General features: G+C 39.3%; 1 protein-coding gene across 1 annotated transcript in view; it reads right to left on the reverse strand.

The window, feature by feature from the left end:
- Positions 1 to 26,984, reverse strand: part of iqsec3a (IQ motif and Sec7 domain ArfGEF 3a) — a 128,266-nt gene that overhangs the window by 49,457 nt on the left and 51,825 nt on the right. The window contains exon 3 of the mRNA XM_086269091.1: positions 7,524 to 8,160. Coding sequence (XP_086125217.1) covers positions 7,524 to 8,160 — 637 coding nt within the window. The remainder of the gene's footprint in view (positions 1 to 7,523; positions 8,161 to 26,984) is intronic.

A 26,984-nucleotide genomic window follows, 5' to 3' on the forward strand; every position in this document is an offset into this window, starting at 1 on the left:
TGTCTAAACAAAACTGAATACTTCCAGGACTGAGAACGTAGCTGAAGTTCGGCTGCATGCCAGAAAGGACAGCTGAGGACGATGTCCTGAAGCGATTCTCCTGACTGGAGGTTATGAGTCAACGGCTGCAGATGGGCTACCTTTCAGTCATGTCTGTGAAGCTGGGGCGTCAGTTACACCAGAACCAATTTAGTATCCAGACTGGTGAATGAAAGGGTGAACAAGAAACTCAGGCTACCTCTTTGCCTCGATTCAACTACAAACGAATTCTACCTTGGTCAAATGACTTAACAGCAATATAATTTTATGCAAAATAAGAAGTGGAAAACTGTTTTCCATAAAAAAAAGAGTTATAGTCCATCACTAAGAAACACAACGAATACATAAATGTTCAAAATATTTTGCATGAAAATGTACTTTATAAAAAGCAAAGTATTCATCTGAGAGAATTCACATCTTTGCTTTTTCCTCCTTTGATTCTCTTACGGATTTAGAGCTGAACTCTTATATCAGAGTGATGTGTACAAGAGGATAAATTTGGTCCGTACAAAATAACCTTCCTGTCAATTCAAATGCAATTGAGTGAATGGTTACTGCAGCTAAGAAGGATCAAATTGTGACTTTCAGCTGCTAATCTGCTTTCCTTTTAGTCCTGGACAAAGTCACCAAACCATCAGACTTCTGCAAAAGAAAAAAAAACACTGATAGGCTGTAATGGCTGTAGGGTTTGCAATTTTTGATAAGTGGGTAATTCAGCAAGATGCAGCCTCTGTCATTGTCATTGGAGGAACCGAATCACATACAAAGCTCTTTAGAATAGTGGAATGACACTGAAAATCCACCTTATCTACTCCATTTACATTTCACTGCAGAGCCTCTGTGAGCAAAGTGAAACGTACTGAGAATATTAAGGTGGAGTTTGAATAGGATGCTGGTTCACAGCTCTACTGTATCTGCTGATGGCGACTTCTCAGTGGCTGTCATCCCTTGCAGACCAGTCGAACTCAGCCTGAATATTCATCGTTTTTTAATCTGGATTGTTCTGTGCTGCATGCACTCTTAATACAACAAGACGTTATCACCATGACTGTGCGGAAACTAAAATAGAGATTGTGTAGTCTTTTTTTTTTATAAGACAGGCGCTGAGGTAATATGATTGACCTCGTTACTCGCAGAGGAGTCCCTCATCAAAACAAATTCTGCAGAGTTCCACTGCAGGGGTGCCCTTGAATGCGCAAAAAAGGGCTGTCAGCTTGGCTGCATTTGATTAAATGTAGCAGTCGAGCTTGTTTGTTTTGGCTTCCGCGTAAGCCAGGTCGGGGATGATGAATAAAGCATTTGGGTCACGTTGCTTTCGTTATTAGAGTGCGTATCTGATACACTGTGCCATTCAGATGGAATTACAGCCACCGGGACGAGCTGGAACATGATGGATGGAGGAAGAAAGTGAGGAAAGTAGACAGGATTTGATGGCAGCTCTAACGAGGATTGTGTTGGAACTGCAAATGCTGTGTACCACTTTCACTGGACAGTCCAGTCAAAAGTGCAAAGTGCATGTTTTCAGAACACAGTGCACAGTGCTTCTGTCTGTGTTACCTGTTTTATTTCATCTCTAAGGACCCATCAGACCCAGTAGAAGATGGACCTTTGCAGATTTAGCAACTCTGTCCTTGACCTTCTATGTTAACACTAGTCCAGCTTGGTTTATGGGTACTGAAGCGTACTGGTGTGGCTCTGCACATATGTCAGAGTGTTACATTCTTCCTCATAAGTTTATTTCTCAGTAGTAATGTGAAGGTAGAGCATAGATGTAGGTGGTACTTGTGTCTTGTTTAACTGCACTGCATAAATATTAAGTTCTTAGAACTATGACTTGAATTCAAAAAGTCTAAAACCTTCAACCTTTTCTTTCTGCCAGTTGGACAAACCATCGTTAATTTGGAGTCAAGTTTCGTGACACAGAGAAAATGTTTTTGATGTGTCTTCCAAAGCCAGCTTGTTGGCTCACTGGTGCAGAGAATAGCATGCAGTGGGCTTTTAACTCACAGCGACTGCCTGCTGTGTCCATTAATGTTACTATAAGACCAGTTACAGTGATGCAAAATGGTTCACTTGGTGACGATTGCACTGGGGAATCTAATAAATTCCAGTTTACTGCTCAGTCAGCAATTGCAGCAAAATATTCAGGAAACTCTGATTTCTTCGTGTGTTAATAAATCCTTAGCTGTCATTTAAAGGGCTGCATGCTAATCCACTGCAAATGTAATGCATGTGGTAAAAGAAAAGGAGACACGTGTATAAAAAAAGATTGGAAGAAAGGTATAGAAAGAGGTGCTGAGGCAGATGACCGTGTCAAGAATGGCATTGCTGAAAATCTTCCCCATTAGACCTCTGTCACTTCTACCTCTGATCACTTCACTAAGCGCTGATGAGAGATTATTCTGGAGACACAGTGGTCTGAGAAAACGGCGATGGCACCGCTCTCTCACACCACGTCTCTAAATCGATTCTGACGGAGAGATCAGCACCATGCTGACCTCATGTTCCCCTCTGAATGAGGCACACAAAAATGGAGAAAAACTATGCAACACAAAGCGGTGCCACAATGCAGAATATGCAGAATAAAATTAGAGTGTGCAATAACAGATTTTACTTGAACTTTGAGGTGAACAAAAAGAAGAGAAGGGGTATGTAAATATTTGAAGTCAAGGACACGGTCTCTAATCCTCTTGAAGATGACCCATAACAAACAGGGGGTTTAATAGAGGTTTAGCACATTAAGATAATGATCTTACTTAAACACAAGTGCGAATTCAAAATGCAAATTTCTGCGGAGGCAGAGACGGGTTCTCAGCTTCAGATGCTATGGAGATGATAGATATCTTGGTTTGAAATACTTTCTCTGTCTATACATGAAATATTAATACCCAGGGGCTTTGGAAAAGGAATATGTTTTAGTCTGAAAGTTTCTGCTTCAAATAGAAATGTGTCTCAAAACCGAAAGGTCAACTAAAGGTGCAGTACACAGCTTTTTTGTTTTGTTTTGTTTTTACTGGTTGCAAATAAATGCCAGTTGTTGCCATTTAGAGTCAAGTGCCATGATTACTATCTCCACCTCCTTCTACGGTATCATTATCACAAATGGCCTCTTAGAAAAGCCTCATCTATATTCAACTTGTGACATTTAAACCTAATTGTAAAACTATATATGTGAAGGCTTCTTAAAGAATACCAATTACCTTGATAATCAAAAATTAGTTAACCTCACTTATTCATTCCTGCAGAACGTTGAAGACAGCTTTGACTAAAATGCTTTCTAAACACCTTTTTTCAGTGGTAACATTTATCTCTTTTTTATCCACTCAGTTTTTGAGAATCACTCTTATTTGCTTCCTTTCATCTATGAGGCAATATTAGTTTAGCTTAGCTCGGCTTTTTCTGAACACAAAATGTGCTGAACTGTACCTGCAAAGCTAAGTAATGTCATAGACTTGTAAAATACTACCCACCCTGAGATTAAATACTGCCTGTTTTACAGTCCCTATAAATCAAACAGCCCTAAAATACTGATTCGTCGAGTTTCGTCCTTAAACGTGCAGGCACAGACTGAGCTGTGTGAACAAAACTGCAGATGATCTTTTCACATGCTGCAGAATTAAGGGGTGGAAATTCAAACCATGATTATTAGCTTTCATGCTCATGCACAGTCTTACAGCGCAGAAACATCTGCATGATTAATGAGATGATTATATAACAGCAAAACTGGGACACAACTAATGCTGACTGTATGGGTAAATGAGGATGACAATAGAAAAGTCTTGATGTCATCAGAGGATGGAATTCTTTTTAGCTCATGCGTCCTTGACCAAAGTCATTTACAGAAAAAGCTCAGCGGTGACTAAATTTTAATGCAGACACTATCTTAATTTAATAGAAAAATAGAATTACACTGATGGGCCTTGGCCAAACAAAAACTGCAAGGAAAAAGTCCCAGCGTGGCCGAAATCAGATGTAATCCACTGCTGCGGACATCTGCAGAACAATACCCCCCTAAAATTCTAAATTTTGCATGAGCTGTTTAAAGAGAAGAAAAGTGATCATCTTATTGTGGAATGAAAAAAAAAACTATAAACCCTAACTTGGGTTTTGTGAGATACATAACATACATTTGCACTTTTTAGTGTATTTATGAGTGAAGGCAGCCCATCAAATCCATTTTCAGTGCTCTTTTTGATTCTTGGGAAATATGAACTGCTGAAGCAGATATTAGCAGCAGCTACTGAGCAGAAGTAAAGGTCACATCACCTCATTATAAAACAAAGTGCTGTGCATTCTGCATGAGTTGTTTACTTCTTCAAGACCTCTCCATTTTATGAGCAACTTAAAGTACACACAGTTGTGTGTGACTAGGATTGTAGCTAGAAGAGTTTAAATTGACAAAAATTAACTGAAAGGGCAGAAAGAAAATGTTTGGAGACTATATTCCCCGCCCTTCTATGTGCACACATGGGAAACCAGCAGAGCTGTAGCAAGAACCCCCCAGGTAACACAGCAGAACAAGCAGGTGTAAGTGTAGAGAAAGCATCAGTGACAACAGATATGACACTGATTAAGTCAGACAGCATGAAAATGCCAAGCCTGAGTGGAGCAGGGTTGCAAAGGGGCTTGCAGGTATGCAGCAACTTTAGGCAGGCAACGCAAAAGGCTCATCTTATATGAGTGAGCCATGAGCAAAACAAATATAATGTACATTTCCATGTAAGTGTATGTATTATTACATGGATTGACTAGTATTTAAATTTAAACCATTACGTATTTAAATTTAACCTTATTTAGAGAGAAAAAGTAATAGGGGGATCTGGAGGTTGAACGCTAAACTAAAGTGAGTTAATGCTCAAATACTTCATCATGAGGTCCTTCCCCAGTTATCAAGGTATCGCCCCACAGATCCAATTACTCTGACATTGATCTGGAGATCCATCAAGCCCCCTGCACCCCAGGTTGTACAGACAGAAGATCAATCTAGCTGATCACGTATCTCAAGCCTTGTTGACAGGGAGATCACAGGAAAGGGGGACCTTCAGATGTAAGATTAAAAGAGAGAAAATGGAAGTGAGAAGGAGACGTTAAGGTTAAAAGAATCATGAGCCTCAATTAGAGAAGTGACAACTGAGGAAATGCAATCAAAACTGAATGAAATGGAGCTGACAGAGAGCGAATATGGAAAAACTATCCAGCTCAGACATATTAGTTTCAGTGGCTTGGAATGAATGCTTTGCTGGCTTATCTGGCAGTTTTCTGTGTGTTCTTCTCACTCTGCGAATTTAAATATGTATTGGCAGAGAAGGACACAATCCAAATGACATCTCCCCTGTCACCTGTGAGCAAATTTCCTTTCAGAGTGTGTCACTGGTGCTCTGACTCTGAGAAACACTTAATACTAGAGCGACCATGTTTACTGATTGTTCTGGGTTATTGATTAAGCGCAGCCAAGCGTGCCGCACAGCACTTACAGGGACAGTAATAGAAGTCAAGACTTGAGGGACCGAGGTGTACCTTGAAAAGAAACAAATTGAACCAAGGGACTCGGAATACCTGGAAAAAATACCTGCATGAAGTACATTACAGTGGCTCAAGTCTGACAAGTTTCTGCTTGAAATACAGAGGATCCCAGCGAAATTAGTATTGCACATTAATATAGGGAAGCAATTTGAAAAGGAAACTCGGAAAAACGAATAGATTTGGGGGGCCTGGATATAGTTTACACTTGATATTACAACTTCCACAAGGCAGTTTAAAGGAGTCTTGGATGGCTTTCTTTCAAAATCATAACTTCAAATCTGGATTCACATTCAAAACACAGATTCTACTACTGCAGCTCTTTTTTGCTCATTTGTTTGTTTTCTTTTAGCAGAAAGGGAGTGCTTAGCTAGTTAGCAGTAGGAAGCTGGGTGAGCAAGATCCCTCTACAGTGTTACTTGCTTTATACATTACACCTTGACACACCAAAACTGGAGCACATGTGCAGTGTGTTAATGCAGTTATTGTTTATATAGCTCTGTTAAAATGGCGCAAAAAAAGACCAGATCCACAAACACTGATTGAGAAGTGCACTTCACCTTAGCAGATGGTAAAGCCTAGCCAACAGCCAGCCCACTGACCACACCCCTAATGATGCATCAGTAACTTCAAGCCCTAATAATTTAACAAGTTAGCTATGAAAACATCCATCCCCAGTACAATTGTCGTGAAATGGAAAATTAACTAGAGAGACAACAGAATATACGGCTGTAAACAGGTTTATTTTAGCTTTAAAGTTGGCCATGCTTTTATCAGCATCTATAGTTACTGACTCTCTTTGAAAGGCTGTAAATAAACAGCAGTTTATGGAAATGCATTTTTCAGCCCTCAAGGGTGCTTTTCTTACAGGCTGAATCTAAAATGGATCTAAAATTCAGTGGAGGGCCCTTTTACATAATCAATCCAGCACAAAAACGGTGAGGAGCCCCTCAGGTAGGGGCCTTACCTGCCATCTTACCTTGTCGAAGCTCGATGGACTGAAGAATGTTGTTTAGATGGATGATAATGAAAATTAATGTTTGATGGCTCTTGATGATTATGTAATGTAGATGATATCTGAGCTCCTGATGAACAGCGTGATAAGAACACAGACACGAGAACATGAAAATGCACGTAGAAAAACAGTCACTTTTTACAGTTCAGGACAAAGTCGGTTTAACTCGCTGCAATGAAATGTGCTTTTATTCTCCACAAATGTTAAGGCTTTTCACCATCCACTGATTAATATAAAGCATTAGAAAATATACAAATTTTAAAGGAGTCATGCAAATACAAACTTGCATTTTGTGACATTGTTTTTACTTCGACTTTGATGGGTAATTGTGCATCCTTGCTAGAATAGTAAAGCAGCCTGCACCTGAAAACTGTTTAGTGTAGTCTCAGAAAATCACAGTTTGAAAAAAACAATCCGATTTTGGTGATGAAGACAACTGACGATGTCAATGAAGTGATGATTGATTGATTGATTGATTGATTGATTGAATCTTTATTTTGAACATGTTGAAAAAGTATAAAAAAAAAATAGAATTAAAAGAGACAAATGAACAAAGCAAACAAAAGGAAAACGAGCAACCACAACTCCAAATAACGTCCATGTTCAAAATGACATGGCATTGATGATGATGGTTTATGATAATGGAGAAAAGGAAATATTTTTGACAGCCCATAAGCGGTAATAGGGATCAATACATCGAACGAACAAAAACATAAATGAACAAATTTAAAAAATTAAAATAAAATTAAAAAGTCAGACACCAGCTTTGACCACAAACCACCTGACCTTCTCTTCAGACAAAAAAAACGAAACACCACAAAAATGTCAGACCACAGGACGTACAATACACACAAGCCAAGCTACTGCACCTCCTGCCCTCCCCCTCCCTCTCCCAAACACAACACACCAACACTCAACCCGCCCCCTCCCAACCCCAACACAACCCTACCTGCTTATTTTTGAGGTCAAGCGAGAGCTCATAGTCAGAGGCGGCGGAGTGCGAGCCGGCCCCGTTGCGGTGCACCCTCAAGGGCGAGGCTGTGTGGTGCAGACTGGCTCTCCTCCCCGGGCCACCTCCTTTTGCTCCTCCCCCTTCCTCGTCCTCTTCCTCCTGTGCTGCTTCACCCTCGCGTGGCTTGGCCTGCGCCTCCTCTACCTCTTGCTTTGTCTTTGCCTCCACAACTTCTTCTGACTCTTGATTCTCTTTCTCTGCAACCGTCTGCTCCTCTCGGCAAGGCGAAGGGGCTTTAGGGGCTTCCTGTGGGGCCGCCTCGCTCAGAGCCTTGACTTGCGGCTGAGGCTCGGGCTCTGGTGCAGGCTGGGCTTTCGGCTCAGGTTCTGGCTGAGGTTTGACTTCGGGTTGGGGTTGGGGTTGAGGTTGAGGTTGAATCTGCGGTTGGGGCTCAGTCTGTGGTTGGGGCTGTGCTGGCTGAGTCTGTGGCTGAGTCTCTTGCTGCTGTTGTTGGGGCTGCGGTTGCAGTTCGGGTTGCGGCTGTAGCTGTGGCTGTGACTGGCCCTCACTCTGCAGCTCTCCTTCTCCTCCCTTCCCTTCCTGAACCATAGACGAGTCTGGAGAAAGGTCATCGCTGCAGAAAGGAGGAGAAAATGCAGAGTGAGGTGTCTGCTGCATCCGTGGTGAGCTCTGACCTCTTCTCCAGGCTGCCTGGGTTAGTGGTAAGATGTTGACCCTTTCTCTCTTTTTTCTTTTTTGTGCCTCATCACTCAACAGTTCATCTGTCTGCCTGCTCTGTTATGAATGCCTTTCTTGTCTGTCTAGACACTGACAGACAATGAAAACCAGGAAAACATAAAGCACAGAGCAGCTTATAAAACCACAGTGTACAAAAGTTTAAAAAAAAAGAAAGAAAAAGATCAAGGCATTACTTCTTACAGCAAAATCTTTAGAAGAGAAAATGTGAAAAAAACAAGATAGTTAACAGCCAATAGTGACACACGCTCCCACACACACAGACGTAGGGGGGACAGTCATGCAGCCAAAACAAATGTCACTAAATGTGTGCCTGCTTGTGTGAATACTTGTATGTTGGAGTGTACTGTAGGTGTCGTTTTACACTTTAAAACAAAAAGAGGTGTAATAGGCATGTAATATACAGGAACAAATAATTTATTTATATACTTTTTGTCCACATAGCAAATACCAGCTGTTTCTCTAATCATCCAATGTGTTTAAAGACATTTTGATCTAACTGACATCACCTTGAGAGCAGTTTTCAATGCTCCCTTGTCAGCTGATAGAAGAACATGACTAAGCAGTCATGTTAGTGGCTCAGTAAGGCTGCACTTAATCTGCCAGTATCATTTATCAGGAGTGCTTGTCAGACGGTCAAGAAGCTTCTGAAACACCTTTCCGTCACACCCTGATAACCGGGGCATTGGGATGTTCAAATGGAAATGCACACACACTGGCATCTGTGTTGAAGATAAAAGTAAGCATGGTTTAAACTGCTCTCACTGCCAATTTTTCTTTCTTTCAGTTGGACTATTTCTGCCACTTTGAGACGTACAAAAAAGTGCCTTCAAGAAAAAAAAAGTGATATTGACCACAAACCCAGCTGTGTAGAGTGTAGCTCTTATTTTAGCACACATGTGCCTTTAAACACATGGGACTGACTAATCTTTGATTACATATTGATGAAGTTTGAAAGACATTTCAACGTTTCTGTTTATTATAAGAACAACATGTATCAGCAGATTTTCCTGAAAGACTTACTTTGAATTTGTGCCGGTTTTGCACACCAGCTAAAAGTAACTGTGATAACAAGATAAGACTCCCCCCCCCCCCCCCCGTTATTGGATTTGGTGATAAGAATTGAATCACTGAGCATAAAATCACCACTTTTCATGCAGAACTTCAGAAGAAAGTCAACACGATTTTTCTTCAGAGGAAGACAAAGGGCAACAACAACAATAAACTTTTAGTTTGTGTCTTAAGTTGTCTAAAAAAAGCCTTCATTAATAATAGCATACTTATATACTGCATTTCTGCTAATGTAGAGAGTTAATAATTACAAAAAAAAAAGATCCCTTGATGGCGACAAAAACCTGTCTGCCGCCTTCTTCTGCACAAGAGGCCTGGGTCTCATATATATATATATATATATATATATATATATATATATATATATATATATATATATATATATATATATATATATATATATAGCATTCTCCACTGCAACCACTGAACATCCAGGGTATGGACATTGAGGCTGTGGACAGCTACAGGTACCTTGGTGTTCATCTGAACAACAGACTGGACTGGACTCATAACTCAGACGCCCTCTACAGGAAAGGGCAGAGCAGGCTGTACCTGCTGCGGAGACTCAGGTCGTTTGGGGTGGAGGGCCCACTCCTGAAGACCTTCTATGACTCTGTTGTGGCTTCTGCTATCTTTTATGGTGTGGTCTGCTGGGGCAGCAGCATCTCTGCTGGGGACAGGAAGAGACTGAACAGGGTGATCCGAAGGGCCAGCTCTGTTCTAGGATGCCCTCTGGACCCAGTGGAGGTGGTGAGTGACAGGAGAATGGCGGCTAAGCTGTCATCCCTGTTGGACAACGTCTCCCACCCCATGCAGCAGACTGTGACAGCACTGAGCAGCTCCTTCAGTGGGAGACTGCGGCACCCACGGTGTGGGACGGAGAGATTTCGCAGGTCTTTCCTCCCCACTGCTGTCAGACTCCACAACAAAGACTTTAACTGAACAAACACACACATCCACACATGTGCAATAACACTAAGTGCAATAATCCTTTCTGGCATCGTTGTATTTTTACTCAGTTGTATATAGCATTCGTATTCTATTTTTATCTTATTGTATATTTTTATTCTATTTTATTCTACTGTATATAGTATATTATTTTATTCTATTCTGTACAGCTGTGTACTGTATTTATTCTTATTGTATTCTAATTTTTGCGTCATAACTTTTGCACTGTCCACTTCCTGCTGTGACAAAACAAATTTCCCACGTGTGGGACTAATAAAGGTTATCTTATCTTATCTTATCTTATCTTATATATATATATATATATATATATATATATATATATACGGCAGCACATAATAGGCTTGACAAAAAAGTATTCTGGTAATGGGTATAGCTAGGTCTGCTACTTCTAAAATAGAGCTTATATGAGCAATGAATAATGAAGAGGGAAAGTGTGCTTCTTCAACATTCAGCTGCAGGTGAGCTTTTTCTCATGCAGAAAATAGACCTGCCTGGAAAAAACAGAAGACTTCTTTTAGGGGAAGAGAGCCTGCCATGATCCCTGCTTACAATGTTTCCTTTCATTGTTATGAATCTAAATGTAGTCGTCCCGATTTGCATTTTGCTAGAGCCCCCGTTATGGTGAGAGATATTAAGACAACCAACAGGCGGCATGCAGCTGGATTAAAGTCAGATTCCGATAAAAGGAACAAAAAAAAAGAAGGAACAGGTGATCAAAGGGAATTATTTTTGAAGAGGCACAAATAACCATGAAAAACGAACGCATATATATATATATATATATGCAGTTTTCCTGCTGCTCTGTCTTTCCCAGGTAAGGGGATTGAGCTGTTCTATGTATCAAAGTGACTGACAAGGCAAGGACAAGGTCTGGATGCTTCCTCTAATTTCCCAGTTTTTCCACATGTCAGTTCTGAAGATGGATGAGCGCAGTGGCCTCCATGCTTTTCATCCAGAATACAATTATAGTGTCCACTGACATCTCCTGCTCTCACTGCCGTGATTGCGAACAGGCCGGTACGGTGGTGTGACGCGAGTTTGGGGCCGTCTGCTAATGCTGCATGCTGGGCTACAACCGCTAATATCACTCTCATAGAAAGGGAATCTCCACTTGTGTAAAATAAAAAGACAATCCATCCACCTTAAACAATCTGAATGAAATTCAGTACAGTTTTATAACATTTAGAAGGTAAAAGAAGGCAAAATACTATACAATGTACAGGTGTTAAATTGAATCGGGATGCATGAGAGAGTAGTTTTCCTTTGACTTATTTTGCAGTATTACAAAGTCTGGAAACATCTCTATGAATATATGCATGTCTTTATATGTAAGGACAGGCCCTTTGTTTCTGTACTGCATGAAGTAATAGTACAGAAGTCAGCAAAATGTACTTACTGCATCAACGGAAAATAAGATATTCTACAGAGAGCTTGGTGACTGATATATTATCATACTCTACACTCTCTTACAGAATATAAAGTACCATATTGTTCCTTCAGCGGTACAATGGCTTGTCACTAGGGCTGTATCCCCCTAAGGTACTCCTTTTCTACCCTTGACAGGCTGTTTGTATCTCACAGAAACCGATCTTAAAGCTCCGGTGTCAATTTTGCACCTTAATGCTACAGCACAAAAATGAACCTGGATACAGGAGTGTGCATTCTATTCTTCTTTTGTATATATCATTCTTTAATCAATACTCATTCAGATTCTTGGAAACGAACTCACAGCTGTATAGCACTTTCCTTGTCTTATACAGCACTCAAAGCTTTATCACATGTGCAACTACAGCCAACTTAAACTATTTAGCATAACATGGATGTCATTGGACAGACACATGGATGAACACCACTTGGCACAGGGAAAACACTAACTTCTATCTAACTTAAATGAATAAGAAAACTGGAAAGCCATAAAATCTCCAAGTACAAAATGTTTTGTAATTTCTGCCTGGGAAAAGTACAGGAGTTACCTTGAACTCTGGCCACTAGGGTACATTTGTATAGAAACTGGACAGAAACTGACTTTTGCTGTACCCTTATTTCTAAGAGTGCTTATCAGGTTACTTAATTGTTAATATTGTGTGTCAAAAGTACTAGTACTATTTTAGCCCGGAGACACCCTCCAAAGAGTTAAAAGATAAATCTGAGACGTAGGGATGGGTACTGGTATCCGGTGCCATACATAAACGGTAGTAACCAGACCGAAAAGCAGCGCACATTTTGGTGTTTTATTTCTGTGCTTTTTTTCCCTGAGATGTCATACACTTTGGATTCTAGCCAATCATTTTACCTTTCCAAGGATAGTAGGCGGGCCCAGGTACGTACGTTCTTTTAGAGCAGAGCTACAAATTAAAAATGCCCAAGGTGAAGCCGTCAAAAGTCTTGCTGTACTTCACAGCAAAAGATGCAAACTCAGCAGCCTGCCACAAGTGCTTTAAGGTGATACTGTGCAAAGGAGGTAACACCTCGAATCTGATGAAGTTAAACTTTGATCACAAGCTAAAAAGGTCAAACACCACAGTTATCATATAGTTTTTGAGATTCATTAGAAATCTTAGCCAGATGACTCCACAGGCTCATCACAGTGTGGCAATATCCACATTATGGAAGAGTGTCTCTATCCCGCTTACAGCTTCGGTATGAGAAACAGGGCAATCCTTCTGTTCATGATAAGAGGCCAAATGAAAGAAAATGTCTGAAATGCAAGAATACCAATCAGGAAGGTGCGGGTTGTCTCTGTTCCAAATGGACTATTTTATTTCAGTTTATGATAGCTCACATACAGTCCATATTCTGAAACAATGATTCTCTAGATATCAATTATTGTTTCCATTTAAATGTTAATTAACTGGGCACCCTGCAAGATTTATTCATGTTTTCCAATAAAAATTGACCTTCAAGTACTCAAGGTATAGTTTAAATTGGACCTTTTCATTTCATCTCAATATTCATTTATCTTTTTCTAATCTTCCATTTCCATCACTGGAAAGTTATTAGATTGGTTAATTAGTCTAATTCCTTGCTTTACTTAGACTAATTTAATTACTGCATTTTGGGGTGATTTCCCACCTATAGTTTATTTATTCTGGTCCGAATAGTTGATGGGTTTGCAAACTTGTGGCTTTTCCCCATGGTTTGTTGTGTTTTTACACAGTGAAAAATCCAAGTGTACCCCAAGCAAATAAAAATGCGTCACTACACATCAAGTTAGACTATTCAGTTCTTTTATTGCAGAAGCGTCTGGGGCAGGAGCAATAAAAGTAAATACTGGAAGAAGGTGTTGTACCTGCAATATAGGAGAACATGGAGAATTTAGGTTCATTTCACAGCTAGTTGCTAGACCATACAGACCTTTGCGCATCTATAGTAGCTTGCTGCATTACATTAAAGCATATGTGGCTATGGGAAGTTTTGGGAACTGCACCGAGACCACCTCCTCAAAATGGTCTCGGTGCACTTGCTCAAATGCGATTACCGTGTTAAATGGACTAAACACAGCAGGTATGAAAACACCCTTAATAAAAGATACAAAAGCAGGTCCATCAACATGCTTTCACCTTCTCGTGTTAATGTTGTGAATTTAATTACGGTGATGCTTCCCAACAAAAAGGTAAAGTAATAAGATAGGAAAAATGACATCAGTAAGTCCCATCAGCGTGTGCCCCTAAAGCATCAAAGTTCTTTTGGCCTCATGGCAATCTTAGTTTCCCTCTAAAAAGCCTCCTGAGTGGCTCAGAAGCAGCTGTGCTCCATTTCTGAGTCCTAGCAAAGGAACATAAAGGAGATGCATTTTGGAGATGCTGCTCCACTGATATCCATTATTTCTGCTGTTAGGTAAAAGGGAGCAAAAGGGCAGCGGCAAAGAAATCTGTGTTCTTCCGACACGAAGCAACACTGACTGCAGGCAACATGGAAGTATATCAGGTTTTAAAGTCCAGGGTATCGGTAATTCATTCACATTGGCTGCCACATCTAAGATGTAAGCAAAAAAGAGCACATGCATTTGGAAGATGTAAAATTATTTAAGTTAAATGGAAGAGAATAATCTGGGGGTACTTTTTCTATTAAAGCATGGTATGTTTAGTTTCAGGCTGAGATGAAGAACAATTAAAGGAACTGTCACTTTTTGGAAATACCCATTTGCTAAGCAGTTTTAAAGTTTTTATACATAAAATTTTGTTGGGGATAAAACAAATGAGATATCTGGCGATTCTGTGAGCACTAGAAGTTTTCCTATGTCTGTGCTCAACTTCTCTAACCAGCTTTTGTGATGTTTCAGATCAGCTGAAGTGTGAAACTAAAGTAAAATACTGAAAAAAAAACTCACTGAAAAGCCTTCAGCTAATCCAAAATGCTGCAGCAAGAGTGCTGACAGGGACTAGAAAGAGAGAACATATTTCTCCTGTTTTGGCTTCCCTTCATTGGCTTCCTGTTAAATCCAGAATTGAATTCAAAATCCTGCTTCTCACATACAAGGTCTTAAATAATCAGGCCCCATCATATCTTAATGACCTTGTAGTACCATATCACCCTATTAGAGCACTTCGCTCTCGCTCTGCAGGCCTACTTGTTGTTCCTAGAGTATTTAAAAGTAGAATGGGAGGGAGAGCCTTCAGTTTTCAGGCCCCTCTTCTGTGGAACCAGCTTCCAGTTTGGATTCGGGAGACAGACATTATCTCTACTTTCAAGATTAGGCTTAAAACTTTCCTTTTTGCTAAAGCATATAGTTAGGGCTGGACCAGGTGACCCTGAATCCTCCCTTAGTTATGCTGCAATAGACGTAGGCTGCCGGGGGATTCCCATGATGCATTGAGTTTTTCCTTTCCAGTCACCTTTCTCACTCACTATGTGTTAATAGACCTCTCTGCATTGAATAATATCTGTTATTAACCTCTGTCTCTCTTCCACAGCATGTCTTTTATCCTGTCTTCCTTCTCTCACCCAAACCGGTCACAGCAGATGGCCGCCCCTCCCTGAGCCTGGTTCTGCCGGAGGTTCCTTCCTGTTAAAAGGGAGTTTTTCCTTCCCACTGTTGCCAAAGTGCTTGCTCATAGGGGGGTCATATGATTGTTGGGTTTTTCTCTGTATCTATGAAGCGCCTTGAGGCGACTTTTGTTGTGATTTGGCGCTATATAAATAAAATTGAATTGAATTGAATGGAAAATTTTAAAGTGTAGCTGCTATAGTCTGCAAACTATTACACTGCTGTATATAGAATGTACGCTTTGCAATTCAATACATCCAGTTTTTTTTGTTTCATTTTAAAAAAATTTATTTTTAATACAATTGTATTTGCAGTTCATTAAATAAAACGAATAAATACATTACTGTGTAAAAGTTTTGAAGCACCACTTATTTCTTTTTATTTTACTTTCAAGGGGCCAGACTTTTTTATAATTCTAAAGTAATCTCAAGCAACAATTTTCCAGGGCTTGTGAAGCTCTTTTTAAAGGTTTTCTTTGGATGACTCTAGGAATAGGAATAGGAATGACTCTAGTAAATACCAGACTACTAAATACTGTGACGCTACTGTAAGCAATGTACAGTATGTTAATGTTAATAGTTTTCCCAAAACATCCTGATTTACAGTATTCAACTGCATTCGTGAAGAAAGCTTTACAGTAAATTGTTACAGTTGACTCTTGGCAAGAAAGCAAATATGAAGAAATGTAAACCTATTACAAGTTTAGGAACAATGAAAGGAAACTCGAATTCAGAAATAAGCTATACCAGTCAGTTCTGTGGAGATTATCCATTACAGGGACTGTTTCATTTGGATTAAAGTTTCCACTGTAATGGTGGGTGGTTAGAAGGCGTGGGGGCCTTAATAGATTGATGTTAATGCTTGGGTTACTTTATTTTTCAAGATTTATTCAACTAGAAAAGTGCACCATAAGCACATTTTCACTGTAAAAACTGGGGTTCAGGAGGGTCAAAGAAAGTTAATGTTATTTGGACAGACGATGACATCAGTGACAACATTCTTTAAATAAGCGATGCACTGATTATGTTCCCGCTGTGAACTCAGTTGCCTCATGCTAGTTTTACTTGATCATTAACCTTGACCGCAGAGCTTTTGCTGCATCATCCCCACAGAGGTGTGCAGCAGGAGAGATGAGTTATTGGACTGTGTGACCATTGGGGTTCAAAGGGTCTATCCTCTGGTGGACTGCAGCAAAGGAGTTGCTGAAGAGGGCATTATGTGAACAAAACCACATCAGCAGAAGTCACAGCAAATAACATCCCCGAAGAAGAAGCTAAGTTATGGTTGCTTGAATTTAGAAGAGCGGCTTGCACTGAACATGTGTATTGTCAGTTAGCAAGCATTTTATTTTTGGCTTAATTTTCTTTGTACTTAAATCATTCCTTAAATTAAACAGAAATGAATTCCCTTGTCACCTCTGCTGAATTCCTCTTCACTCAGTGCCTACCCTATGTTTCTCATACTGCTCCCAGAGAATTAATCAGTTCATCAGGCAGAAAACAAGGGCAGGCTGAAGAGCAGAAGCCTCTGCATAAATAAGCATATTTCTCCCTTCGAATGCATGGTGAGGATGATGTATGGAGCAAATTTGCTCAAGTGTATTTGAAATTCATCACAGTCGCTGCAAACAGGGAATGCATGACTTAGTGTCATATGTACAAAAGAGACTTGAAGCTGAACAGGAGGGCACTGAGGAAAAGCTGAGGAAAAACTGATTTTCTTACGTTTTCCAGGTTATTGTGCTGCACACTTAAGCCAAAGAAATATGCTGCATTGCAGCCAACTGACCTCAGTCTCACACTGACGGAAAGAAAAAGTTTCTGAAGTGTTTCTGAAACTGTTTAGAGGCACTAAGCCCAGATAAAGAAACAACAGCTATTAAAATGCACAATGTCAGCTTTCAGCCAATTAGCAGCAAAGGCCCAGGTCCTCTCTAATCACCAGGTCAAGATTAATCATTTTTCTTCACCCTTAGTAAAAAAGAAAACAAAAAAACAAACGGCATGACACATTTCCGCCTTTTTCATCATTAATCTATGACCTAACCCCTTGCCAACCATGAACATTCACAATGCTTCAACAGGGGACGTTCCACTGATTTTTACTCAGTGTGCCACTTTTAAAATGCCATATGCTGATGTGACTGCTCAGGGCTATAAGTGGGAGACCTTGAGTGTGAGTACAGTGTGAGTACAGGGAATGATCTGTCTGCTGGCATTATGGTGCAGTTATGAGATGTATATTGCATTGGAAATGAGAAAAATGGGGCAGATTTTGAGGGTGCATAGCTCACTTAAACTTTATGACTGTAATGGACCCATGTCAAATGCTTTATATATAAAAGTTAAAGACAAGTTGCACTAACTTTACTATGAAAGTTTACTGGGAATGTAAGCTAAACCCATAGAGGCTTATTATTTAAGGACATTTGAAGATTTTGAGTTAAATGCTGACTCTAAAGTAAGTCATTTCCATTAGTTTTAAGAAATTTCTAAATATATCAATGTACATTTGGAATTTGACCAACTTATGCTGGCTTTTTGAGACTTTAACTCCAAAAACCTAAATGGCAATATAAAGTCGCTACAATGCTAACAATGATGTTAACATGCAGGTTTAACAGATACTTAAGTTTTGCAGACACACGATCACTAACCCTTTAAGATGCATCAGCAATTTTCCATGTGTGACAAGTGAATAAAGCCCCATTTATTCACAGACCTAGAGACTGGTCTGTGACCATCAGGCAAATGGCTGTTGCTAGCAAAAAATTGTGTATTCTCCAACCAGTGGACAAAAAGCTCCCTGTTATTTCATTGTATTATTAATGACCCAACTGCTAGCATATTTCTGTAGTCATAGCTTGAATGTATGGTCTTCAAACACTCAAGCTAATATTTTTTGCGTTCAAACAAAAAGTTACACCTTTTGAAACACGTTGGCTGGAGAACTTTACTTTGACAGCAAACCTCCTTTTCTAGACGAGTACTTAAGTGAGTATTTGGAGGATGGAAGGATGACGCTTAAGTAATTTATGCATTGAATAACACGAGAAACCTCAATAATTTTTACCATGTTTGTCATCTTAGTATGTTAACACTGACAAATTTAAACCGCAATGATCAAAGCTGTTAAATTTCATGGTCGTATAAAATTTAATGGTGTGTATTTGAGCCCAAAGTCCCGTATGCTTAGCAGATGTTTCAAGTTCCTATCAGGAATACTTGGATGCAGTAGAAAGTCATATCTGATTCCTTCCATGACAGATAGCACTCCATTTTAAAGATAACTCCATGAACTGTATCAGTTAGTTAGTTAGTTAGTGTGTACATTTTTATTGTTTGTACGATAAAATTGATGATGCAAGTGTATTGGGCTATGAAACTTTAATGTGGTTGTTGATGAGTGAGGTTGACAGAAGTCAAGAAATCATTCTTTGGGTGCAGTGCAGAGGAATCTCAGATGATCTGGAAGTGTCTGAAAGTGTGGACTGATTTTTTATATTTGGTTTTTGCAGTATTTACACCAAACCATTTTTTTTAGTATAAATGCTGTTTTGTTTTGTCGTTTAATGCCGGACTACTTTCCTATTATTCATACTGTGTGCAATATACAAGTTTAGAGAGTTACAAAAAACATAAATACTGCATTTTCTCTCTGGAGTTAAAGATATCCATCTGGTCTCTCTTCAGAGCCATATATCTTGTCTTTCAGTCTTTGTTTTCAATGATCAAGGTCAACTGGAGACATTTATCAGCTGCCCACACACACACGTCTGCAGCGCCATCAGTGCGAGCCACCCTCTTGTTTCAAAGGAGAAAAAAAGTCCGGAGAGGGACAGAGAAATCATTTTTTATGCTTTCTGCATATTGTGTAATTTACAGAAAGCTGGCAGCACTTTCTTGTCCATTCTTGTGAGAGAGGCTTCAGTGTAGGATGGATTACAAATATAGACATGACATGGTTAAATCATGAGATAGCCACAGATGACTCACATGGTTAAAGAGTATCTGTATTGTTTTTTCTTCCTTTTATTTTTTCTTTTCTTTTCTTAACAGAAAAGCTCATTTTGAATTCATTTTCTACAAGAAGATGTTGTTAAAATTGTTATAAGATGCAGTAAAATCTTCTCTTCACCAAAAAAGGCTGTTTTTAAATGGCTGATGAAACCTACCCTATGCAATTCACCTTCAGTGGACATGCAGTGATGCATGGTGTGGGGCATCACCCTTCTTTGTGCTGTGATCAATCTTGAATTGATTGATTATGTAGATGCCAGTCAATACTGTGCTCACTTGGGTGGAAGGACAGAGCTCATAAATACAACTGTTTAGCATGAAAGAGGAAAACATTTGATCCCTACATTCTGAGCAAGCAGAATAAGCAGACGACTAAGATCAATGCCAACCAGTTTGTGTCTCCGAAAGCAAAGAATGGCCCTTTGGCTCTTGTTAAAATCCCACACAGGCTCTTGGGTCTTTTGCTAAGGGCCAACGATTTGTATCACAGGTTTTGCAGGTTGAGGTAAGAATGCAAAAAGAGTTGCAACACAAACAGCGCGTTGCCTCCTGCTATAAAGAGAAAAAAGCTAGAGTTTTCTTTATCGTGTTGAATTTCAAGAGTAAACAAGAGGATACTCACCCCAGAAGGTTGAAGGAACAAACTAGTAGCACATACAGTATGCAAGTACATACAGAGACCAGTAACCACAGGCATTCCAATGCAATGTCAATGAAACATCTTCCCAGCAACAACAGAGTACAGGGTATAAAAACAGGATGGGCTCGTGAAATATGCAAGCCAGTATTTCAAATTGAATCTCTTCAAAAGCTGTTGCCCCAGGTTGTGGGTAAAAGCGAGAAAGACAGCAAGCAATGCGGAGACAGAAAGAGAGAGAGCGGCAGTGGAAATTGCATCGTAGATATACGGTAGACACACTGCAGTAATATATAGTTATATACACAGCTCAGGAATCATGGGCAGGACTTCAAGGATGGAAAACGACATACACCATCATTCAGTGTCATAAAATGTCCCCTATAAAACTGGTGTCAACCCTTCAATCTAGAAAAAAAATGTTCCTACATTAACAATTTGCCTTGTGAATATGGAGAATTTGCTCAATGCATTAGTTTCAGTGTATGATGGACTTATACTAATTACAGCAAACCATACTATATTCATGAAAACGTTTCAATCGTCCTGCAGCTTTCAACTTCAACAGGAGAGCTGGAGGAAAATTCTAGAAATCATCAAATAATGAATGTTTGTACAAAATGTAATTGTATTCCATTTAGACGTTGTACATATTTCAATCAGTGACACAGAGAAAGTGATTGACATTCCTAGAGTGATGGTTGTAAACATCCATTCTTTAAATCTTGCTACTGTGGTGCAATTACAATCACAATTTTGATTGTAATTACATCAATCAAATCAAAGTAAGCCAGTCGCCGTTACTATGATGTGATGATTTCATGTGTATTTGCTGCTTTATGCAGAGATATGCAGTTTTCCCTACATGTGTTAGAAAATGTTTAGATGCAGATATATTGTCTGGAAAAAGAAGGGCAGATTGGCAGCACAAGTTGGTTTAAAAAGGCTAAAGTCTATGTGAAGCCATGACTCACTGCTGTCAAGTCTGTTTGGAAGCCTAAAATCAAAAGACTTATGATTAAGTCTCTTGGACGTCCAGGTTATGTTACCCTGAAGATTTTGAGTCATGCATCGCAAACGTCATTTAGTACTTGTTACTAACACACTGACCGCAGCCAAGTGCTTGAAACTACCTTCACACACAAATGTAACACCACATTTCTCGTAAATGGATTTACTAGCTTCCCGTGAGCATGTGCATCATGTCCACCCTGCAGTCCATGTCATAAAAATCCTGAAAATCTGATAAACATTTACAGTGTGTCCACTGCAAAAGCAGCTTTTTATGGATGCCTGACAGAAAGGCACAGAGAAAAGGGGGTGCGGTCAAGAACTACAATGCCCGGAGAAAGATTCAGCGGCTGCTTCGCCTCGTTGCAAGAGGAACAAACAATTGAGCCCGTCCCCCCCACTCAGACGATTTCACAAACTAATTGCCTATTATGTGGCCTGTCAGGGGGAAATAAGAGTGTTTTTCCTGTTTTTGGCTCTTTTCCTTTGTCACATATTAGAAAACATCCTAAGGCAGATTCCCCATGCAGGAATTTGTATTTGAACTTGGCTCTCTTTAGCGACACAGAACACTTGAAACTGAACACTTCAAGGATCACACAATAGCATATTCACGATATTTACAGTAACAAGAGAAACTTGGAAAATGCTTGTTTGGTGTTAATATGGAAAAAAAGTCTGAGAACTGTTGAAAATATATATTAAACTAAACTTCATAGACATGCAAGCTCTTGTGCTTAAGAGAATGGGACTAAATCACATGTCTCACACTGCCTGTTGTCCAAGTGAATCTGAAATGTTTCACCTTTCAAATTATTAGACAAAGGTGCTTATGAACTAATATGATAACTGTAGTAGTTGTAATATGCTGGCCTCTTTCTACTACCTTGCAACTCTACTGACAATAAAGAAATATGATTATTCAGCAAGCATGGTACTTGTTTCATTGTAATTCATCACATGGTTATGATCAAAGCGCTGGGTGTCAACCTGAGTTTGACAAACTCAGTTACATGTTGTCTGTATGCTGATGTGAAACTGGAACAAAAGAGCTGAAAAAGCCACTGATGTGAAATGTCAAGGTAAGTTAACTGTAAGTTTTAGCTGTGAGTCAGTGCTGTACTGCAGTTTGAAGACAGATGTACATTTTCTGCAATTATTCACAGCTGTGTGAGCATATTTGTGGAAAATGCATCAGAGTGAAAAGGGATGGAATGAAGGAACATGAAATGATGTATAGATCATGATTCAATTATCCCCCCCAACCCGGTCTAAATGAATACCACAAAAACACCACGTAAAAAGTCCATCCTCTTTTCACATGGTGCACAGTCATTGGTGAGTAACAATATTTGTCACCACTGAGATTCCCTTTACAGCAAGCAAATATTCAACTTTTGAAGAAAGAATGAACCCTGAACTGTTATGAACCACACGTTTTTTTTACTGAGTATTTTATTACTCATGTACTTATTAAATCAAAGAAGGCGAGCCACCCACATCACTCACCATGATCCTGAATCTCCTGGGAGCTACTTTATGTCATGTGGGCGAGTGAACAGAGAGATACTATACTGGCAAATATAATATAAATATAAATTTAAGACTACCCTGATTAAAGTATTCATGTATGTTTTGATTTTCTGGTTGAGCTCGAAGTGTTATTTGGAGAATTAAAGGTTAGGCTTTCAAGGGTGCAAATCAGAATTTCTTTAGCAAACAGCTTTTTGATCCAATGGCTACAGTTATTACCAATGGGATAATGTCACCCTCATTTTCGTTAAGTCGGGGTACTAGACAAGGTTCACCCTTATCACCTCTCATTTTTGCTCTGTTTTTGGAGCCTTTAGCCATAGCTTTACGTGAATGTAAGAAAATTAGAGGGGTGGATTTGGGTCAAGAAGAACATAAAACTTTTTTGTATGCAGATGATATTTTACTGATTTCAACTAACCCAGAACAGGCCGTTCCTGCAATTTCCTCAATTATTGATTCTTTCTCTGTAATCTCTGGATACACTATAAATTGGTCTAAGTCTGAAGCTATGCCTATTTCTAAATTGTGTCCGCCTGTTATGAGGAGTTCATGGCATTTCAAGTGGATGCCCGAGGGTCTGACTTATTTGGGGATTAAATTGACCCCTGGTTTAGACAACATAATGAAAGTAAATATTTCCCCAGTGATTCAAAACATCCGTTCGCTGTTGCAGAATTGGGTTAAAATAAATCTGTCCCTTTTGGGCAGAATTAATTTGGTGAAGATGATTATTGCCCCTAAACTTCAGTACTTTCTTCACATGTTACCGATAGCAGTCCCACATAATTTGCTAAAGCTTTATAATACATGTGTAGAGGGTTTTGTGTGGGCAGGTAAAAAGCCATTGTTCAATCGGTCTAAATTATATGCTGCTAAAGAGAGTGGTGGGTTGGCATTGTCTAAGATGGTCTGGTATCATTATGCTTTCTCCCTCTCTCAGTTAGTTAAGATACATAATTCCTCTACTGATAAGCCATCATGGGTTGGGATTGAGGAAAGTCTTGTGGCCCCTTCGTCTTTAGAGGCCTTCCTTACTCAGAAGGGAAGGCCAGTACCGTTTAAAGATCCAGTACTGTCTTTCATGCAAGAGACCTGGCTTAGAGCTCACCAATATACCAACAGCAGCCCTTATCTCACCGCTAGAGCCTCTATTTGGTATAATAAGAAAGTATTAATAGGTAAGAAACCGGTCTGGTGGGAGGCCTGGGCTAGGACAGGTATTAATCAGATGGGGGACTTATTTGGGCAGACTGGCATGAAATCGTTTGCAGAAATCAGACGAGAATTCAATTTGGATCCAAGGGAAATTTGGAGGTTTTTTCAAATAAGACATTGTATTAAAGCCATTTTGAAAAATAATCTAGACCCTCCATCTAGTGTTCAGAAGATGTTTGCAACCCCTGACAATAACAGAATCAGGGCATCTAAATTTTATGGGAGCTTCAGAGAGGCACACGCTCCTAGTTTGGGGGGACTGAGGCGGTGTTGGGAGAAAGATCTGGGTATCCAGATCTCAGAGGACAGTTGGAAGATGCTGATCTCATCATGGTATGTTTGCTCACCTGAAACACAGTCTCAACTTATCCAGTACAAGTTGCTTCACAGAAACTATTGGACACCCAGTAAATTAGTCAGGTTGAAGCTCGCAGATAAGGACATTTGTTGGAAATGTCAGCAGGAAGTCGGGACTCTAGTTCATATGTTGTATACATGTCGGAAAAATGATTATTTGTGGGATGGGATCATCAACTTGGTGAATGATATTTTTAAACTTAATCTTTCTAAATCTCCAGCTATATGCGTCCTGGGCCTACTACCTGACGATAACATTCTCTCAAAAAAACAGAGATTGTGGATGCGTCTGGCTTTTATAACTGGTTGCAGGGTAATTCTTAGGCATTGGAAGTCATCCAGCCCCTGTTCTTTCAAGGAATGGACCGAACAAATGTCTAGGATGGCATCATATGAACGGGTTATGTATAGAATGAAGGGAAGAGAAGATATTTTTGAGCAGGTCTGGGGTCCCTTTTTGCGGTACATTGACAATGTCTCTTAGACATTATGATAAATGGTCTCTTAGAGGGATGTTTCATGTGTCATTGGTATTTTGGTTGTTGTCCTTTTTTTTTTTTTTTTTTTTGCACCAGGGGGTTTTACCCTTATTCGTTTTTGTTTTTGCTGATGTTTTCCAGGAGGCGGTGTATTATTTTGTTTCTCCTGGGTTTTATTTATTTTATTTATTTATTTATTTATGTAATTTTTTTTTTTTTTTTTTTTTTTTTTTTTTTTTTTTTTTTTGCACCAGGGGGTTTTACCCTTATTCGTTTTTGTTTTTGCTGATGTTTTCCAGGAGGCGGTGTATTATTTTGTTTCTCCTGGGTTTTATTTATTTTATTTATTTATTTATTTATGTAATTTTTTTTTTTTTTTTTTTTTTTTTTTTGTTTGTTAGTGTGTTGTTTGTTTGCTTGTCTTAGTTTGTTTGTTTGTTTAGAAATGGACAGAGAACTGACAGTATGATTATTGCAGTTGTATATTTATTTATTAATGTTTCTGTCCATCCAAAAATATTAATAAAAAAAAAAAAAAAAAAAAAAGCAAACAGCTTTTTGTGCTAATAATTTATAGTCAATCAATCAATAGTCAAGAGGAGAAAAGTCAGATGCATTTGGTTCTTCACTAAAAAAAAGTCTAGGTTACCTGAAACTGCTCAGAACAGACTTCAGTCTAAGTGGTTTTATACAAAATATTGACGTGAGTGACTTACTGATTACATGTGTAGTCCAGCTACTGGAAACATAATCTCAGCAGACAGACACCCACAATTACCAATAGGCCCAACTATATCACTCCAGCAATACTTCTAGTATTTACTAGTACAGCTTAAATCTACAGTCGTATTAAAAAGAAACTTCACCCTCTTTCAGTTCTAATGTATTATGTATTAAACTATCAATATTTATTTTAAGTTACGCCGCAATGCAGAAGTAATTTGGGAAATTAAGTACAGTCCACTTTTTACAGCAACAACTTAAAGTAAGTTGAAATAATGACTTTATCAGTCTCAGACTTCAAGTGGAGGAATTTTGTCCCACTCTTCTTTACAACGTTGCTACAGCTCATCAAGATTTGTGGATAATCTTTATACACAGCTCTCTTATGGTCCAATTTGTGGCTGTTGCCACAAATTGATTTTCTTTTTCTTTTCTGTTGTAGATTAGCTGCTGTGCTTGGGATCATTTTCCTGTTGCATGACCTAATTTGGGCCAAGCTTTAGCCGTCAAACAGACAGCCCTAGTTTTGAGTCTAAAATTATTTTGTATACAGGATTTGATGGCTGATTCAGTGACTGCATGTTTTCCATGTCCTGTGACTGCAAAAGAAGCCCAAATCATCCCTCCACCACCATGCCCAAGGTGTATACATTCCTTGTAACATGACTGTATTTATCCTAAATTAGTGCAGCAGTCACAACTGTTACCGGTCCGTGTGTCGCTTGGCACTGGGCCGCGAGAGTTGAGGCTTGGGTGTGAAATTGATGGTTTTCAGGGTTTTTATCGTTAACTCGGTCTTTTCCCATGTTGTATTTGTGTGTCTTATTTTGAAAGAAATATTTACGCGTTACCATAGCGACCAGAGAGGATTAAGGGGCAGAAAGGAGGATGTTACTTTCAATGTTGTTGGCCCATTTTCAGGAGGTCGCTGCTAATAAAGTTACACAATTACACAATGAATTCATGTTTATTATTATATTTACAAAATATCGCAGTTTTTGTCATGGTGGTATCATTTTATTTTGTTGTTTTATATCCGCGACACCTTAAAGGCCGGTCCGTGAAAATACTGTCTGACATTAAACCGGTCCGTGGCCCAAAAAAGGTTGGGGACCGCTGCTTTAGTGGACTACTCCCAACTGTCTGCCACTCTGTTGTTTGCTAGTTTAGCATTATCATAATGCTACAGATGCCTTATTGCAGAGGTGTGGACTCGAGTCACATGACTTGGACTCGAGTCAGACTCGAGTCATTAATTTTATGACTTTAGACTTGACTTGAAAAAATGTTCTAAGACTTGTGACTTGACTTGGACTTTTACACCAATGACTTGGGACTTGAATTGGACTTGAACCGGTTTACTTGAAAAGACTTGATATTTTACCCCAAATATAAAATTTAACATGCATATTATATAGAGATTGAAAATGTGACGTCATTCACGGGTAGAACCGCAAAGGATTCTGGGAACTCGTGGCAAGCGGTACTAGCGCACGCAGGCTTTCAATTGAAATCAGTCACACAGCGATAAAAAGAAACACAAAAATGTCAAGAAGCCGTTGTATTATTAACTGCAATAGCCGGTCGCATGACAGCCACGGGAAGCCGACGGGTAAAGAGATCGGTTGTTATCGGATTACGTCGTTGAAGAGAAATTGTTCGAGCCATGTTTCCGAAGTAACAAAGAGGCGACTGGAT

Source organism: Aulonocara sp. 'chitande type north' Nkhata Bay, linkage group LG17 (assembly GCF_057382095.1).
Source record: "Aulonocara sp. 'chitande type north' Nkhata Bay isolate Kocher_YH1m ecotype deep benthic linkage group LG17, A_spYH_male_GT1.1, whole genome shotgun sequence".
Lineage (NCBI taxonomy): Eukaryota > Metazoa > Chordata > Actinopteri > Cichliformes > Cichlidae > Aulonocara > Aulonocara sp. 'chitande type north' Nkhata Bay.